Here is a 20,083-nt window from a genome sequence, read left to right as displayed (position 1 = left end):
TTGCACTCCTCTACAGCATCCGCAATACCAAGCGCAAGCTCAAGTACCAAGGCATGGGTCCCTACCGTGTGGTAGGGATCACTCCACAAGGGGCATGCGGAATAGCCACCTTTGATGGAGTAGAAATGGAAGGCTACCTTAACGGGAGCAAATTGAAGAGAGATTATGGACCACTCACACTGCCTACCCTTCAAGCCATCCATAGAGAAAAAGAACTCAAGGCCGAGGTAGCCCGGATGAAACGCCAGGCCAGCGAAGAAGCCATGACACGTAACGCCAAGCTCAGACAGTGTAAGCAAATGGCATTGGCGCCTCTGGCTATGGGAGGGTAGACCCTCGGAGGACAGCGTTTGGGAGGTGGTAGCCAATATCACAGCGTGGAACATTTTGGTGTCTCGTTGGAGTCTCATGATGGGTGAGCATCAGGTTCCACCCACGGCTACCATGGTCGCCATCTAGCAGGATATCATCTATACTCTACGCTCCACCTGGGAGCGTGGGACTCCAAGCTGTAGAGCAACTATTGAGCAGCGTGCTCGATTCTACAAGGCTTGGCCTACAGGAGTCTTCTACATCTTCACTCCGCGAGGGATTCGCTGGTTGTATAGTTCCCCCACTTGGCTGTTAGCCAGTACCAGAGATTCCCTAGGCAGTGAGCTGGGTTTCTCTGGAACAGGCCGGTTTTTCTTTCACCCTTTTCTTGGTTTTTTTCCATACTCAGCACCTTTGGGGCTGTTGTTTTGTATGAAGTCTTTCAAGCATTAATAGAAGGTTCCTTTCTTTGAAAAAAAAAAAAAAACACCTGCTATTTAGGCGTGCAAGAGTACTTTTTTGTTTCGGTGTCAAGTATGTTGAGGTGGCAACATTTTACAAGTGCTAAGGAGTCTGTAGGTCCGAGGTTCAATTTAGTTGAGCTAGTGACTAGCCGGCTGCTACTTGAGCTTATTGGTCAATGCAATGACCCTTGTGTTACGTTAGCCATAATTTCGGAACCGTGTGGTGTAATTATTTTAGGCAGGAAAGCAGAAGGCTTGACGGTGCTTGCATACTATGAGGCCTAGAGGGTTTGGGTCTAGGGTCACGCCTCGGCCTAGACATTAGTTAAGAGGTTCAAAGGGGAGCCCATGAGAGGGCTAGAAGGGTAAGCTCCCTTGTGGGACACATGGTACCAAGGCAGGAGGCCACTTTGCAAGCATTGGGCTAAGGGGAGGTTTCCAGAGAGAGATCTCCATGGTGATGAAAAAGGAAACAAGACTCACGAGATAGGGAACACTGGAAACCGTGGCTGGGAGGCAATTAGCAGATGCAAACTGATTGTTGACTATTCCCGATTGACTGCTTACTGTTTCCCTAATCCCAACATATGTTTTCAGCCAGAATCCATCAATGGCGGTAGGGAAAACAATACCGTGCAAATCCATGATCAAAAAGTACCTTGTCTTAGGTCTTGTACAATCCAAAACATTCCTCGAAAGTGAAGCTTCAGCTTGCTAAAAAATCTTCCCAACCTGGAATTGAAAATTATGACCAAATCCCCTTTAAAAGCTTAAACTTTATATTACGATTGACCTAAGCTTTCCATCTTTCTTGTATGGCCTGCGTAGCGTACGGGCTTTTGATCCGATCCTCATCTAGTTGCAGGAGTTGATATTGGAGAAATTCCACCGATTCTTGCAGATTGAGCTCTTGTGCCACTATGCGCAAACTAGAAAGAAATGAACTCCATATACGGCTTCCAATCCATATACCAGCCGGAATAGGACAAGTTCTGTACTTACCTTATATGCTGTTTGGAATGCCTAGAGTGCAGAATCGAGTTTCGTATCCCAATCGTTCAAGTTTTTGAATATGGTGAGCTTTAGGATACTTTTCATGACCTTGTTATTACTGCTTTTTTCCAGTCCATTTCCTTGCGGATGATATGTCGTTGGCATTGTGTGTGACACCATATGCATGTAATGCACTAATCAGAGAGATCACTGTAGTGGAGTGTGTCGGAGTTGTATCGGAGAACTCACATCTAGCTTGGGAAGTCTTCACCAAAGTTTGGAGTAGTCATGTGAAGGAGTCACCGCAATGTAATGTCAAGAGCTCACATCAAGTGACGGACAGAGAAGACAGAGGCAGCGTGGACAGCAAGTGAGAGCTGAGCTACTGAAGTGAGTGGAAGCAGGAGCTGCGTGGGCTGCCAGATGGCGGGCAGAGAGCACATACGAACTATTTGCAGAAGATGGCGGGCCTTTTGCTGAGCAGAAAGGGCAGGATCAGCAAAGCGTGGGCAGCTCAGCTTAGCTTTGTGGGCACCAACTGGAGCAGTAAAATATGGAGGTGGAGATCAAGATAGTGACAGTAGGCTGGAAACTATCATCCCGTGAGCACTCAAGAACAAAATCCACGCGCATGAATAATTTTCGTCACTTTTTGCAGGAGCTATATCTTTTCATAGAAAACTCGGATTGCAATCATGTAAAAACGAAAATTGTAGTACTCAAGGTTCTCTACAACTTTCCTGAAGACACAAAGTCGTGATTCTGCTTCCAAATCCAGGTAGAAGCGCCACATCATCCATAGGTCACAGAGAGAGCAACAGAAACAGCACCACTCCAGGACGTCTTTGTAGCTAAAGGAAGGAGAAGAGCTCACCAAGGAAAGGGAAGAGAGGTGGCAGAAGCTCAAGTTGGAGGAGAATCCCAATGTTGATGAAGCCTTTAATGGAGAGTAGGGAAGGGGAGCTTCTCCAAGAGAAGAGGGAAGCTTCTCTTTCCGGCCACCCTCTACCTCATGGAGGAAGCAAGGAGGAAGGGAAGTAGCTCTGATACCATATGAAGAGACATGGAGCTAACTAGGAACGAAATGGAAATATGGAAAGCATAATGAAAAGGCAAAAGGGAAAGCAAATGAAAGAACAAGTGCTAGGTAATCATAACCAAAATACTCACATGATATAAAGCTTGATGTTGACTGATGTATTGGATAATAGATAAGTACAACAATATATAGTGTGCGACTAGACTCTAGAAAGTCACAATGTCTATGGGATATCTCCCAATATGACACGTGGCATGTCTAGGACTCACTAGACTATAAAACCACTAGTAAGCTCATTTTTGACTCACTTTGGCTTCATATTCCAACATTACTGACAAGCTGAGAATTTGGCATCACCTCATCAATATTGGCAAGTTGTTCCATGAGGTCCTTGGCCTTTGTCAAGTATGCATCCATAGAGTCACCTTCATTCATGCTGACTTCCTGCAATTGCCTTCTTAAATGTGCAACACGTGCCTCATTGCGAATCTGATAAAGAGAAGCCAATTTATCCCAAGCATCCTTTGCTGTGCTGCATGACCAGATGTGAGGAATAATGATTCTCTTGCATGATAGAGCAATACAGGAATGTGCATTTGCATCTCTTGCATCCCATCTTGTTTGTTCCTGAGTTGGAGGAGCAGCAATAGGGGTGCTAGAGTATAAAGCATCAGGAGGAGTTCCTCCTGCAGAGGGACCAGCATTAGGAGCAGCCACTGCAGCATTGTCTGGCCTCAGATCAATCCCAAAAACAATGTTCCAAAAATTTCTTGCAACAAGAATATGTTTCATGAGATAAGACCACATCGGATAGTTGGTGCCATCTAGCTTATCATCTTCACTAAGAATGCCAAATAAATCATGATTGTTGCTAGCCATTGCAAATAGGACAAGTCAAAATGCACTGACCAAGTGATCCAAAAAATAGCCTCAAGGCTTGCAACTGCAAAAAATAGAACTTACTGTCCACAAAATGACTGCACAAGTGCAAGTGTCAGTTTTGGCAAAAGCCCCAATTCTTGAAGAGAGCAAATATGCCAAAGAGAGGGTAAATGTGGAAAAGCCCAAAATTAAGTTGCAACTTTGCAAATGTGACCAAATGTCCTACAATGTCTTGCAATTTCTTGCCAATTTTAATGCTCAAGGTCCGTCAAATTCCCAAAATTGACTGTACCAAGTCAATGTCACTGCAAATTGCAACAAAATTGACAAAAGCCCCAATTTCTAGAAGGGCAAAAATATCAAAATTGGGGCAAATGACCAAAAACCCCAAATTTTGCTGAAAACAAAATGTCGTTGCAAATGCCAATGCAATGTCTGCTAAAATGCCAAAAATAGACTTCCCAAAATGGCAAATGTCTGAAATCTCACTTAAAAGGAGTGGATAAATGTCTGCAAATCTGCCAAATACCTTTTCTCCTGCAAAATCGTAGCCCAAATGCAAAAGCCCCAAATTTGGGGGAGAAATTGGGCAAAAATTGGGGCAAATTGAAGAAAAACCCCAAATCTGCAGATTTATCTGCACATTTTCCAAAAGCCCCAAATTGATATGCAAATCTGATCAAGTTTGCCCCAAAAATCTTGTTGAATCACAGCCAAAATCCCAAATGCGCTTGCACACTTTGAAATCCGCAAAGAAAACCTGTGCACCACAAAACCTGCAAAGAGAAGATCTGCAAGAGATCCTTGTACTCCAAGCAAGGAAAGCCACGGTACGGCTGCATGTAAATCGAATTGTAGATACAGACGTGGATCAAGCAAGCGCATGCGCAGAAGTACGGTCGTTGTACTGTACGTCGTTCTTGATTGTACGGACGAATTTGGAAAGGGCGGGCTGTTTGTAGGTATGGTCGTGCGTGTGGGAGCTACTACCAGCAAGTACAAAATGCGCACATGTGGGAAGAAGCACGTCAACGCAAGTACAAGATTCCGTACACTGTATGGCTGGAGGTTCGCACACATTCAACAAAACAGCGTAGGGCTGTATGAGGGAGCTGCCCACATGTACGGCAAACTAGCAGGGAGTTGTGCGATTGAAGCAGCAGATCTATACGGCTGTACGATGGAGCGTAGTGTAGGTGTACCTGTACGGCTATACGATGGAGGATAGTGCAGGTGTACGACTGAAGCGGCAGATGTGGGAGCTTGGAGCAGGGAGCTTGGCAAGGCTCTGATACCACTGTAGGGTCAAAGTACGCAGAGAAGCAAAGTATAAGGACACTGCAAGCAAAGATGAAAGCTGTCTCACTAGGATAATGAAAAGAAAAGCAAGTACAAAGTACATGAAAGAGACCCTAGGACTAAGTGTCCTAGGTGTCACATAGGACTAAATGTCCTATGTGGCATAAAAGGCACTAAAACATTGAAGTGCCTATAACTATTCCTACAAGGCACATACCAGGGCTCATAGGGCATCAATACGACCGGGGGAAGATGGCCTACAGAGATATTCTTCCAGTTGTCTTCGCACCTCCACTTCTTCGGTAAAACTTAACCTATAGGGAGGTCTATTTACAGCTTCTGCCCTTCAATCTGTAAGAAAACAATACAACATCTGTGCTCAACAGATAACAGGATCTCGTATGCAAGAGAGAAAAGCAGATAGTATGGAGAATCAAAAATTTGATTACTGTAAAACTGATACAATAGATGGCGCTGCCTCCTAACCGTGCGCTCCTGTGTGAGAAGCTTCGATGGCGTGCTGGAAACAGTAGAGGACGGAGGCTGGATGCTAAGGAATCAGGGTTGCTGTAGCCAGTGATGATAATGGGCTTCACGGGCTTGCTCTTATATAGCCACCAGTCGTAGTCGGTTAGACTCAATTGGGAGACCGACCCAGTCGGCCCAAAATGGCCGACTGGAGGTCGGTCCCGAAATAGGCCACCAACCACACGTTAGAACCGTGGCGTAGAATAGAGCAACTAACCTACGTTATCCGTTCGGCCTAGAGCCATCCGGGATCATCTGGGGCTCCAAATGGGCCCTGCAGCCCGAGAGTGGGCTGCCCCGGGAAATGCTCCGTCTACCCTTAGTGCGGTCAGTCATGGGATGCCTTCCCGCACTTGCATGTAGCCTAGTTAGCAGTGTGCCAACTCTATCTGAAGCTGTTTAGCCATCAGGCCACACATGGCCCCCATCTGGTGTCCAAACTAGGACCTACCGGATAATTGAGCTACTCAAATGCCTTCTCCTCATATGAGGGGCTTACAAGTAGAGTTAGCTGGTTCCCGCGTAGTTACACGAGAGTGGAGCATTGATATCTAACACCCCTCCTCAATGTCCACCCGTAAGTGAACTACTTTTTCGGCCCAATGCCAAGTCGATGAAGATGTCTCTCCAGCAAGTCTCTTCCAAGAGCCTTCATGAAGATGTCCACAGAATTCTCTCCATCCATGATGAGCTCGTGTACAAAGTGATATTGAATCTCAATGTGTTTTGTGCGAGCGTGGAACACAGGGTTCTTTGCAATTGCCATGCAACTCTGATTGTCACATGATAACTGTGTAGGCTTGTTCTGCACTGCACCCATGTCCCCTAAAATCCTCCTTAACCACACTGCCTCACAAGAAGCAAAACATGCTGATTTGTACTCAGCCTCGGTAGAAGAAAGAGCAACTGTAGGTTGCTTCTTGTTGACCCATGACACAGCTCCAGATCCAAGTGAGAATTAGTTACCTGTCACTGATCTCCTGCTGTCCACGTCTCCTGCCCAATCTGAGTCACAGAATCCGGTCAAGATGTTGCCCTTGGTATAGGTGATGCCATAATCAAGTGTGCCTTTGATGTATTTCAGCACCCGCATCCCTGCCCTCCAATGGTTCTCCCGGGGCTTATTGGAAAACCTGCTTAGTACACCAGACGCAAAGCTTATGTTCGGCCACGTGTTGCACAAGTAAATCAAACTGCCCACAAGCCTCCTGTACTTCGCTTCGTCCACCAGTGGTGATGAATCCTCGTTTGAGAGCTTCACGTCAACCTCCATAGGGGTGCCAACTGTCTTGCACTCAACCATGCCAAATGCCTTCAGTATCTCTCCAGCATACTTCAGCTGTGAGATGAAGATCTGTTTTGGCTCTTGTCAAACTTCAATCCCCAAATAGAAATGCATCAATTCGAGGTTTGTCATTTTAAACTCTCTTCCTAGCAACTGCTTTGTCTGCGAGATCTTTTCTTCATGGTTACCTGTTATGACAAGGTCGTCCACATAAAGGACCACGATCATACACCTGCCTCCTTCTCTGTAGATATACAAATTTGCATCAGATGGACTCCTCCTGAACCTATTTTGCAAAAAGTAGGCATCAATCCGCTGGTACCACGCTCGTGGGGCCTGTTTTAGCCCGTAAAGTGCCTTCTTCAGTTTACAGACTTTACCTTTTGAACCGGGGATCACAAAACCTGGTGGTTGTTCCACGTATACCTCCTCCTTGAGATCTCCATTCAGAAAGGCGGATTTTACATCCATCTGAAACACGGGCCAACTTTCTTGTGCTACTAAAGCCAAAACACTGCGAATTGTGGTTAGTCGAGCTGTGGGAGAAAAAGTATCCTGAGAATCAAAACCATGTACCTGTGCGAATCCTTAGGCCACGAGCCGAGCCTCGTACTTATCCAACGTGCCGTCGGACTTGTACTTGGTCTTGTACACCCACTTGGTGCCGATTACCTTGCGTTTTGGTGGTCGATCCACAAGGTCCCAAGTGTTGTTCTTCATTATGGAGCCATACTCCAACTGCATAGCCTCCATCCACCTATCATCACCCTGTGCCTTTTCAAGACACTTGGGTTCTTCAGCACGGATTACCTCTGTCATCAAAGCGTAGTTGACCAAGTGTTCTTGCGCCCTCCTTCGCTCCTATAATCTCTTGGACCAGCGGTGCTCGGATGGTTGCTCCTCAATGGCTGGAGGTTCCCTGTTGTCCAAAAGCTGCTTTACCTACTTCGAGAATGGCGGTTGCCGTTGTGGTTATGTAGGCTCTTCTTCCTCTTCTTTATCTTGAATCCTCCCAAGCACCGTTGGGGGAGTTCGGTCTACTGTTGGTGGTTGTACTGGATGGATATCCTGATCGTGGTTGTGTGGAAAGGAAGCATCCTTCTCCAATTGATGCGGCTGTTCTGAGAAGACCACATCGCGACTTACTATTACCTTCTTGGTTGATTATAGAGACGGTAACCCTTCGCCTCTTCATTGTAGCCCAAGAAAATACACTTCCGGCTCTTCGGTTCCCATTTGGTCCTGTCAGCATCAGGGACATGCACAAAACAGTCACATTGCAAAACTCTGAAATGTGCAGCTTAAGGTTTCTTACGAGAAAAGGCCTGTAGTGGAGTCATCCCGTTCACAGCCTTCGTGTAGCTAGGATTCAGAATGTAAACTGCCGTGTTACATGCTTCAGCCCAGAAAGTCTTTGGCAAATCTTTCCCTTTCATCATACGCATCTTGCGCTCTGCTACTCCATTTTGCTGTGATGTATGTGGCGGGGGTTTCTGCCTCTTGATCCCGTGACTTTTGCAGTAACTTTCGAATTCACTTGATGTGGACTCACCATCTCTGTCTGATCTCAACTTCTTCACCTTCCTCCCCGTTTCTTTCTCGACCATTACATGCCATTCTTTGAACTTGCTAAAAGCGTCATCTTTAGTCTTCAGGAAGTATATCCATATCCTTCTAATGTAGTCATCGATCAGTGTCATGAAGTAGTAGGAACCACCCAAAGCTTCCATCTCCATCTTTCTGCAGAGGTCCGTGTGAATGAGCTCTAGAGGAGCGTTTGCCCTGGTGGCCTCTTTAGGAAGGGGCTGCCGATGCTGCTTGCCCATCATGCAAGCTTCACATACATCGGGCAGATCTGTAATTTCTGGTAGGTATGCAATCTTTCCACTTTTATGCATCTCCTTTAAAGAACTAAGGTTTAGATGACCAAACCTCTCATGCCACAGCTTAGAGTTGCTCACATTGGCTCGAGCACTGAAAGCTGAGAGTTCGTAACTGTTGTTGCGTTGTGTACCTTTACCAATGACCTTTCCTTGAAGATCCAAAATCTGCGCGCCATTCTTATCGAATTGAACTTTGAGGTCCGGATCCGTGATTGCAGAAACGGACAACAAGTTCCTCTTGATATCTGGCACATAAAGAACATCGGACAACTGTATTACAACTCCATCTGACTTGAGAGCAATCGTACCTTTTCTTTTTGCTGGACATTTTGCATCATTGCCAACTGCTACCAGGATGTCATTTCCTACTGGATGTAGAGGTATACCAATCCTTCCAACTGGTCATGAGGCGCGATGCACCACTGTCAATAATCCAAGGTTCATCCGCAGGTACATGAACTACCTCCGTGCAAATCTCCTCAATTGCTACGAACAACTCTACTGGTACCGCCTGCACGCTGTTGCTGGACGCTTTCTTTACTCCGTTCTTCTCATCTGCAATCTTCTTCCGAAACTCATTCTGCTTGTGCCTTGCCTTGTTGCAATAAAAGCACTTGATGTTTTTCTTTCTCTTTTTATCATCAGAAGAAGATGGGTTACTAGAGTCCTTACCCTTACCTTTCTTTGATCCAGCCGAGAAAGCGGAATCTTCTCCAGTCCTCGTCTTTTGACGCATCTCCTCCTCCAGAAGCATTGCGCTGAAATTCTCAAAGTTGGGCGGATTTCTGTTCTGCGTATTCAGCGCCGTAACAAGACTGTCGTACTTTGGTGGGAGAATCTGTATGCACCTTCGTGCTAGATTCTCACTGGTGATGGTGATGCCAATCACAGCAGTCATCTGATCGCGCAGATTCTTCACCTTGGTAATGAACTTCTCTGCTGTTTCAGACTCAGACAGTGTCTCGTTCACGAGTTGAGTCTCCAAATTCTGAATCCGCGTCTGATTTGTGGTCTCGTACTGATTTTTCAAGACCGTCCATGCCTCCTCCACTGTGGTGACATGTTGAATTAACGCCATGACAGAATCACTTACACTGCAGACAATAGAACACAGCGCATCTGCATTTCTTCTTGTCCACGCAAGAATCTGATCCGCAGTTGGTACTATCTGTTGTCCTGCATTGGCTGGATTCGGTCTTGCTACCAGCTTCACATCCACCCCAGTAGCAGTATCTCAAAGCTTGTATGCGCTTAGGATGGTCTTCATCTTGAACTTCCAGAGTGGATAGTTAGTGCCGTCCAACTTTTCGCTTTCGCCGAATGGTGGGATTCGCAATCTTGCGGGCTGAGCCATCTCTCACAATCTGCTCGCAAACAGAAACACACTACCAAATCTTCTTGCTAGAGCCCAAGCTCTGATACCATGTAAGAAAACAAGACAACGTCTGTGCTCAACAGATAACAGGATCTCGTATGCAAGAGAGAAAAGCAGATAGTATGGAGAGTCAAAAATTTGATTACTGTAAAACTGATACAATAGATGGCACTGCCTTCCAGCCGTGTGCTCATGTGTAAGAAGCTTCGATGGCGTACTGGAAACAGTAGAGGACGGAGGCTGGATGCTAAGGAATTAGGGTTGTTGTAGCCAGTGATAATAATGGGCTTCACGGGATTGCTCTTATATAGCCACCAGTCGTAGTCAGTTAGACCCAATTGGGAGACCAACCCAGTCGGCCAAAAACGGCCGACAGGAGGTCGGTCTCGAAATAGGCCACCGACCACACGTTAGAACCGTGGTGCAGAATAGAGCAACTAACCTACGATATCCGTTCGGTTCAGAGCCTCATCCGGGATCATCTGAGGCTCCAAACGGGCCCCGCAGCCCGAGAGTGGGCTGCCCCGGGAAATGCTCCGTCTACCCTCAGTGCGGTCAGTCATGGGATGCCTTCCCGCACTTGCATGTAGCCTAGTTGATAGTGTGCCAACTTTATCTGAAGCCGTCGAGCTATCAGGCCACACATGGCCCCCATCTGGTATCCAAACCAGGACCTACCGGATAACCGAGCTACTCTGCCTTCTCCTCATATGGGGGGCTTACAAGTAGAGTTAGCTGGTTCCCGCGTAGTTACACGAGAGTGGAGCATTGATATCTAACACAATCTTATGTTGAACATTCCCCATTTTGGGTAATATCAGTGCTAGCCGAAGGACCATCAATCGGCTGTACTGATGTTGTACAAAGAAACAAAAACTCTTCTTGAGCTTTCGAACTTCCATTACGGAAACCAACGTTCCTTGAGGTATATCTTTTTCACCTCGTAAGACATACAACACATCATTCATCTTGAATTGATAAATGAGCAAGCTTTGTCATTTTAAAATCAAGCTTCTCTATATAGTCTTGAATTTGAAGTTCCAACTGGATAACCTTTTGGTCCCATACTTCAGTTGAACTTCCGTCTGCCATTTTGACTGTGTATGCATAGTCAGATGGGCTAGTCTTTAATTTCAGCCTTTTTACAAGCTTGGAGTTAATTACATTGTGTGTTGACACTGAGTCAAACAACACAATGATATCATGATTGGCTACTTGCCCCTTCATCTTAATTAATTCCGTATTGTTAAAGGCTGTATACCCTGTTGCTTCGGGCTCTGATAGGATATTATTAGGTGCATTGTTTAATAGACACACATAACAAAGCAAGTACTGACCCTTGAGAAGATACCGCTAGCTGGATCTGCATATGTTCTACTCTAGGACTTTCCTCCATTTTCACGTCGCATTCTGAGATCACCATCTCAGCCATCCGACGATCCTTGTTTCGTGGACAATCTTTCCATTGATGAGGCTGAAGGCATCCAAAACACAAGCCTTCTCTCCTTGCTTTTTCTATTTGCTGTGGGTTCTAAGAAGACTTCGACCAAGCCCGGTCTGCCATCGGTGTTACTTTTCTTTTCACACCAATGGTGGTACTTGGTTTCGAAGGGGTCTCAACTGGCTTCGCCTGCTTGGCTTGGCAACTGGCTTCGCCTGCTTGGCTTGGCCACCAGGCTATGAGACACTCCCTTTGCTAATCCACTTCTTCTTAAACCCAGTTTTCTTCGGGTACTCATACCAAGTCCCAACCTGCACAAACCCACTTGGTTTGTTCCCTTTTGCATCCTCATAGTTCAAGGCTATGGCAATTGCTTCATCTAGCATGTTCACATACTTAGCCCGAACTTCCATTTTGATCCGATCATTCAGTCCAAAGATAAAATCTTTTACCTGCACCGACTGAGGTAGAGGTTCATAAACTTTCATTACACTTTCTCTGAACTTATCAGTGTATTCTGCCACTGTTAAATTTCTTTGACAAAGGTTTCGATACTGATCCCAAGCTCGGGATGCTTCGTCAGGAGGTAAGAAGTTTTTTCTAAATTCTTTTTTAAACCCCTCCTAAGTAGTGGATGTCACTCCATCTTTCTGCAATTTTATCCACCATCTATCCGCTGCCTCATTAAACATGTGGGTGGCCTTGTGGATTTTCTTCATATCATTCCTAATCTCACAAATGGCAAAGGCCTCGTCCCATTTGTGTAACCAGGTCTCTATGATATCGGAACTACGGTCAGACATCTGACCAGAATACTTTTCTGGCCTATAATTGGAAATATTAGGCACCTTAGCCCTCCTAGGCTCAACCGTATGAACACTGATTTCAGGCTCCATTGGAGCTTTACCCTTCTCTTCACGAGATGGTCTAGCAGACATACTATGAATCATTTTTTTGAGCTCGGATTGCCCTACATTTGCTTGCAATTGTTGAGCTAAAATCTGCTGCAAGGCATCATCTAATAATGCAATTCTACCAGACAGTGTATGGCCTGCTGGACACGACACCTGCGGTGTCGGCCAGACTCCCGACTCTATGGGATCCACTCTAGATAAAAACGCCGCCTAAAACTGAATTTACAAACTGCTTTTCAATCTCACAACCACAAAAGGTGTCTAAACAGGCATAACCATCAACGGAAAATGCTGAGAACCAAGATGAATATCTTTTCCCTATACTAGGGAAATATCTGCAATTTCAGAAACCTCAAATCCTAAGGCAAAATGAATGAACATACACCACAACTGATTTTAAAAAGCATAGAAAGCTCCCTGGCATTCATGCTACATGGAGAGATTCATTTGTCCCTGCACTCCACTCCAATACGTATTTATGACCTGCCTTGTGATCACCACCCTTTATGCTCTGTTTAAGAAAAGACTCGTCTGCTGTAAAAGAGTGCTCAGCCTTGCTTCAGATTACTGCTTTTGAGACTTCCAACAAACAAGGGCCGGTTTGTTACTGAACAAATGAGCTATACGGTGGATCGATTAATAGACATGTGGGCATAGTGTCCATCAATCGCAACGACCACCAACGAAATCACAAGCCACCAACAATCCAATGCCATAGCAGTCTTCACGAATGTGAACCCTTGCTCGCACGTTAAGACTTGCTTTGCGTGTTCCAATTTAGATCGCATCACGGTCCCTTTCTTCTTTCAAACATACCCTACGCAGACGCCATACAATTACAAGATAAAAGCTTGTCCTAGACCGTGCACGATCAACGACCAATCCTCTTCACAATATCGCCCATGTTCACAAAACGAAGGCATGAATCCTTGGCTCAATAGCTCATCGTCCTTGCTCCGTAACAACGGCAAACCACCACGATTCCTATCCAAGACTAAGGACGTCGAAGCCTGCGCGTCTGGTTACTCTGACGTCAACGTTGTCCACATAATTGAAAGGCTTATAGAAAGCCACAATCTGCTCCCTTAATGGACTCAGTGTAGTAGCTCGCCAAGGTTATACGAAGAAGTTGAACGACAGCCTCGCAACAAATTCAACATAGCCTGAATTCGTCAGCGCACAGCTTTCGTCATACGTATGCACCACCAACTGCTACGCTCTGATTCCAAACGATACGCTCCCTAACGTATAATCTGTTCCATATATCCAAGTGTAGGATCAATCACGGGGTAGGCACACGTTTCTTTCCTCCCAGCCAAATTTCGGTGTTAGCAAGCTCACACGAAAATCTAAGTCGCACGTGAAAAGCTCCTGCTTGCAAAGCCACCAAGCCCCAATTCCCTAGATGGATCTAGTATGCCACATGTCCTCATTCTAGGGTACCTCTTAAATGCACCATATACCCCTCTCTTGGGATATCCATTATTTCACTTCCCCCTAGGCAACACATTCAATGCATTTAAGACCCATAGCCTTAGACCCATCTAGTCCTTGTCCTGTCACCCTCATCAAGGACCTTGACATTAACCCCTTTGACTATTTACATGAAGCCCAATAAATATAATACAAACATTGATCCTTTAAAAGACAATGTCGACTGACCCTTCCGAGGTCATGTTACTTCAACTTGAGCGTAACATTAGAACCATTTGAAATGAAGGGAACAAGTTAAGTATAAATAAAATCAGTTTTAGAAAGCCCTATGAGTGAAAAACGAATTAAAAAAATCTCTTTCTAGTAGCTTGAAAGACAAAAAATGGAATTGAATACGAGAAAAACAAATCGTAAAGGAAAGTGTAGTGATTGATAAAAGTGAAGTAAGCAAAGAATAGTTGCCTCGTGACTCGTCTTGGGAACTGGAAAGCTGAAGCATAAATTTCAGCTATCATCAAGTTGGAAAGCGGGAGGATGGCTAGGAAGAGGGCGAATTGAGCAGCAGGGAAAGGGTGCAAATTTGCAAAGAGAGCAATTGTGACTACGTAGAACTGAGCCCAAACTTTAGATAGACCTTTGGTGAAAGCAGAAAGCTACAAAAAGCTGAGAAAGCACCAAAAGCAGGCTGAAAAAGATGTGAAAATATGAAAAAACGATATTTAATTTTTATTTTTCTAATTATAGTATTTGATTTGTTATTCTATGTTAGAATAGTTTTTAGGAGTTATTTGAATACTTAAATTAGGTCTTGTAAAAATTTTACCCCATGACCCCTCTACCCAACCATGCAGGCAATTAATTAATCTACAGCCTAGGACTTAGTTAGCCCTAGAACTTAAACTGCTTATATCCAGCTCTAAACAACTTAGAATTCTACTAAACTGGAACCATCTTTTAGCTCTCGGAAAGCCCTAGAAACTAGATACTCATGAATCAGGTTTTGAGATCACTTCCAACTCACAAGACTATGTGATCTAGATCTGTCCTCATTGACTAAGCATTATAGCCTAACACACCAAGGCTCACCCCCAAGGCCATACGGCATGTTGGTAATGGAATACCAGGTGGAGGGTGATCCAGTAAGATAGTCATTCGACTCATAACTTCACTGGCGTGAAGTCCCATGCACTAGCTTCTGGCATCTTGTCACTCACTGGATGTGACTATGATGGATACTGAAGATGCTCAAGATGGCAAAGAGAGAGACCGTGCTGAAGACGGTAACAAAAGACCATACTAAAGATGGTAAACATAGGCCATGTTGGAGATGGAAAACAAGATTGTACTGAAGATGGTAGATCACACTGAAGGTGATAGAGCCACGTTGAAGGTGACTGGCCACGCTGAAGGCGACAGATCGCATTGAAGGCAATGGATCGCACTGAAGGCGATAAGAGCTCTGATGTCTGGAAAGGGTCACACTGAAGGTGACAAGTGCTATACTAGAGATAGCAATGCATGGTGATCAGCCATGAAAAGAGAGTGTTCTGAACTGTCGATGAAGATGTGCACATGGTAGCAGAAGATACTTGGCCTAGTTCTTGGATCTCCTCGGATGGTCGTTCTGACATACATGGATACTCCTTAGTGGATCGTTGCTCGCTTTGTTGAGTCACCGTTATGGTTGCCACACTTCATTGGTTGTGTCCTCCCCCTGTAACTTCTAAATTTTCTAAATTTTTTGTAGAGCCCAAGCTCTAACTTCTTCTTGCTTCCTCCAGCTAAGATGTTTAGCTTTCTTAATTGCTTTTTTCACCTTTGGAACTCAAATTGGTCCCTTGAAGCCAGTAATGGTGAGAACTCCAACCTTGTGCACATCCTCTAGCACCTCCTCAATCTTTATGTGAGTCGAATAATTGCACTGCTCGTGTGCATCAATCAAAGTAATTGTCGGTTTTTTACCGGTTATGCTGGGTAGCTCCTCAATGATCACCACATTCTCCTGTGGTGGTGGTGGTTGTGTTGGATTTGGTGGTCCCCCTCTTTGAGCATTGTTGCCAAACCGAAAGATCGACAATTCCTGTTTCGTGCGATGTCTGCACCATAAAGGGCAATCTGGACCTTGCAATGCCCGTTTTTCTGACAGTAACTGCAGTTCTTATCAGCTTGTGCCCAAGGTGATTGGTTCCAATTGTTACATTGCTGGTTCCGATTGCTCCTTTGCTGATTCCACTGATTCCGTTGTTGGATTTGGGCCACTTGTTATGCCGCAACCAGTTCAAGTGCTACCTGGTTTGCTTTGGTTGCCAGAGTATGGGGAGCTTGCTGCAATGGATTCATCCGAGCATTCGGATTGTACTACCAAACTTCAGTTGGATGATTTTTCTAGCAAATCTGACAACCCATCTTGGAATTGGTTTTGGCAACAGGAAAGGCCCATAATTTCTCCTCCACCAGTTTCTTGACTTCCGATACTTTACTTGCCTTAGATTTCCGTTTTCTTTTCTTGGTTCTTTCTTCAATTGCTTCTGCTTTTTCTTGTGTTTTTTCTTTTTCTTTTTCTTGTCATCATCATCCGAGTCATCTCTGAATGTGTCACTGAGACTGTCTTGGATTCTTCATCGGATTCACTATTCGATTCTTCTGTATCTGAGTCCAGATACCTCCTTCCTTGCCTTTTGTTTAGAGGTTCTGCATCTTCTTTTCGCTCTTTTTGCAGCATAAATTAAATCATTGAAGCCATTGGCTCTAGATGGGAATTCCGGATAGAGGGCTATTGCTCAACAAACAACGAGAATACTTTCAATCATCAAGATTCTTATGATACTTGCCCAATTGTAAACCTCTTGTCATTGGCAAAAACAATGACTTCATCCTAAAAGGTTGGTAAACTGCTCGCTTCCGCAGTTGTTGTTCCTGTGGGAACAACATCTTCTGTCCACACGCCTGGTCTTCAAAGGCCACACCATTGATGGATTTGATGGAGTATCTGAACCTGCAGGATCATTAGTGTTCTAAGACTCTGATATTATCAACAGAAATCCTACACCCCGATCAAATATTGAACATATGGATTCGATACATAGACTATTTATGTTGCATATGATCATTGCTGTACAGAAGATCGCTCAAAGTGTGCGTTAGAACTTCACAGAAGTACTTAGGATGAAACAATGAATACATCATATTCAAAGTACAGGATACAGAAACGGAACAATCGACTATTTCAAACAGAAACTAGATGTGCAATACAGAACAGTCGGAAAAGATAGGACTCTGTAAACATTGCGTAATATTCAAAACATGAATCGCTCATACATCCCCACATCTTACTCGCATCTCTCTCTCTCATAGATACAATACCAAAAGGCGTACAGAAACTAGAAGTTACACCTGACAGATGATGTCTCCTCTTATCTGTACTATCTTGGATTTACATTATGGATTAAGATCTGAACATTAGATGCGTGTTTATCCGTGTACCAATTACTTGCTTCTCCTCCACCCTCTTCCGCCTTAGTTCACTTCCCATTCAGCCTTTGTGCCTGCTCCGCTCTTGACCCTCCTGTACAGACTCTTCTCTACCCGTTTCTCCCGTACAGCCTCCCATTTTTGCTTCCTCCTGCCCATTTCCTTTCCCAAAGCCCTTCCGCCTCTTTTGTTCACCTCTCTTTAGTCTTTCCGCTTCCGTACACAAGTTTTTGTTGTTGTAAAAGAAACTTTGCATTATGAAAATTTTTCATTCATAGCTGTCCCTACACACACTCACTAAGGCTTTTACATCCAGGGGTATTCCCAGACATTGTGGGTGAGTATTTTTGTGGACTTATTATTGTCATGATTTGATTAGAGGTTTTAATTGTCTGACCTGTATCATATCAGATATATTTATTAGTCATTTTTTAACAAGCAGTCCTACTCACGAATAGTGTGTATGGGAACCTAGTGGGACGTGAGATCATTAATCCAAGAAGCCCATGGATTACTTGTGTAGCTCCCATTGTCAAGGGAATAATCCCATAGGTGATGGGATGGGTCATGGGATAATCCCATCATTGCAGGGCTACCTATGTATTGGGCCTAAGATTGCCCTAGGGCTGAGATTTTGGTGGTGAGGCTCCCTGGCAGCCCTATTAACAGTACAATCGTTAGAACCTGGCGCCAAAAGTTTGGACTGGCACAACAATCAGCGACCATTGCTTACAGTGAGAGAGAAGCATAAACAAACAGCCGAGTGTTCAGTAATGCTATCTAGAAAGAGGTGAGAATTCACTGGCTGTAGAGGACAAAGAGGGGCTGGAACAGTAGCATGGCTATGTAGAAAGGCCAAATGTCAGTGGAAGAAATGGTTTTCAGATCTTGGGTATCCTGTCTTTGTTTGTGCAAACGAAATTCAAAATTCAAAAGGAAATGGCATGCAAGTTTTTCTTTCGAATTAAAATGTTTTTGTGTTGCTACTTTTACATGATCTTTGCAAATCTTATTGCAGGCTCGAGTCATTGCTATATTGGACTGGGAACTTTCAACCTTGGGGAATCAAATGTCAGATGTCGCTTACAGTTGCATGGTATTATCTATTTAGAAAATTGGTGCTAGCCATGCTTCACTGATGTGTATGCTTTATGTGTATGCTTTATGGGCTTAGTGGCTAAGGTTTGTCGATGGAACTTGCAGCCTTATATCATTAATAACCATGAAAGTCCTGGACCTGCATTCTATGGGTTTGATGGAGGCGTGCCTGCAGGCATTCCATCCCAGGAACATTATCTTGCAGAGTACTGCGCTGCAGCAGTAAGTATGATAATGAAGATTGTGCACATGCATCATTATGAAAAATTGACAAACTGGATTTACTTCATTTTTACGTTTTAATATTTTCAATGTAAGATGTTGAAATTGGTCTGCGTGTCTTTGCAGGGAGTGCCATGTCCAGCTGCTACATGGAAATTCTATGTAGCGTTCTCCTTATTCCGTTTAGCTGCGATTTCAGCTGGGGTGTATCAACGCTATTTACAAGTAAGATATTCTTGATTGTATTTGGGATGGTGAAATGTGCATGATGTTTTTGCATTTATATAGAATAAATTTTCACTGCTTAGAAGATTCAGTGTTCCAGATCATGTCCAGTTGCTTCTTTCCATTGTTCACTGAAGCACGGCAATGCTTGTTTTGAGTAGTCTTGTGTCCATTCTGTTGCAATAATTGCTTCCATCTTGACATGCATCACAGTGTCATAGACACCTGTCAGCTCACATCTCCCTACATGGGCACACATATATGCGCAGCCATCCACACCAAATGCACTATATCATGAGCAGTTCACTATTGCTTGAGTTGGCTAGTTTGACTGGCCACTTAGGGATCTTCTCGCACACATGCATATACGTATACGTATACACGTACACATACATACACATATATATGTACATATACATATACATATACATTCATGTAGGAACATATGCAATGATATGGTTATGTATGCTAGTCCTAGTTTGATTAGTCTAGTCTATTTTCATTCCGATGTCTGTGTTTCATATATAACTTTAGGATTTGTGCTTTTGTTATGCTCGATTGTTGGGCTTAATCCAGCAGGGCTAGGTGGCCCTGCGATTAAGATTGGCAGGCTTGCTTGGGGTTTAGATCCATGTGCAATAAGTGGGGCTAGTCAGCTATATTTAGATAGGTATGCCAATTATGTTAGGATGCTCTTCTATATAAGAGTGGCTAAGGCTATTGTGCAGTAGTTCAGTTGAGCGCTCCCAACTTGAGGGCAAGCTTCGATCTTGAGCCAAGACTCTTCTAAATACATGCCAGATGCAATATGCTATGCTGTGGGTTCCTTGTGGATGGGCTTTGGTGGTATGGGATGTCAATATCTTTGGCATAGGCCTCTAAGTTCATTCCCACATGCTCGGTGGTGGTTGGGAGGTGAGTTTTCCTGCTCCATGATTGTTCATTGCTAAGAACTACTATGGATGTAATAAGGGTTTAGATCTGGACGGGATTTGACAGTGGTATCAAAGCAGCCCTGTCACAGGTGGAACCAACGGTATGCAGGAATTGTGATGTCCAGATATGCTTTTGGTGATTGCTTTAGATGCTTGGAATTAATGTCTATGTCAGGATTGTGTGGTAGGGGTTGAGAGTTGATTCTTGAAGTAGGGTGATGGTGTTAGGGGAAGATGTGCTCAACATGGGCGATTCCTATTGGAGGTCAGCATCTCCTGATGT

General features: G+C 44.4%; 1 protein-coding gene across 2 annotated transcripts in view; it reads left to right on the top strand.

The window, feature by feature from the left end:
• Positions 1-20,083, top strand: part of IBR3 (acyl-CoA dehydrogenase-like protein) — a 122,902-nt gene that overhangs the window by 52,124 nt on the left and 50,695 nt on the right. For both annotated transcript variants that reach the window (XR_015540449.1, XM_087369736.1), the window contains exons 6-8: positions 18,339-18,416; positions 18,524-18,640; positions 18,767-18,865. Coding sequence is in view for 1 of the 2 variants with exons in the window: in XM_087369736.1 (XP_087225862.1) it covers positions 18,339-18,416; positions 18,524-18,640; positions 18,767-18,865 (294 nt within the window). In the remaining variant the exon portion in view is untranslated. The remainder of the gene's footprint in view (positions 1-18,338; positions 18,417-18,523; positions 18,641-18,766; positions 18,866-20,083) is intronic.

This window comes from Dipteris shenzhenensis, chromosome 31 (assembly GCF_047967505.1).
Source record: "Dipteris shenzhenensis isolate YYH24624 ecotype China chromosome 31, Dip_SZ_1.0, whole genome shotgun sequence".
Taxonomy (NCBI): Eukaryota; Viridiplantae; Streptophyta; class Polypodiopsida; order Gleicheniales; family Dipteridaceae; genus Dipteris; species Dipteris shenzhenensis.
This window is presented reverse-complemented; position numbering and strand designations above follow the sequence as displayed.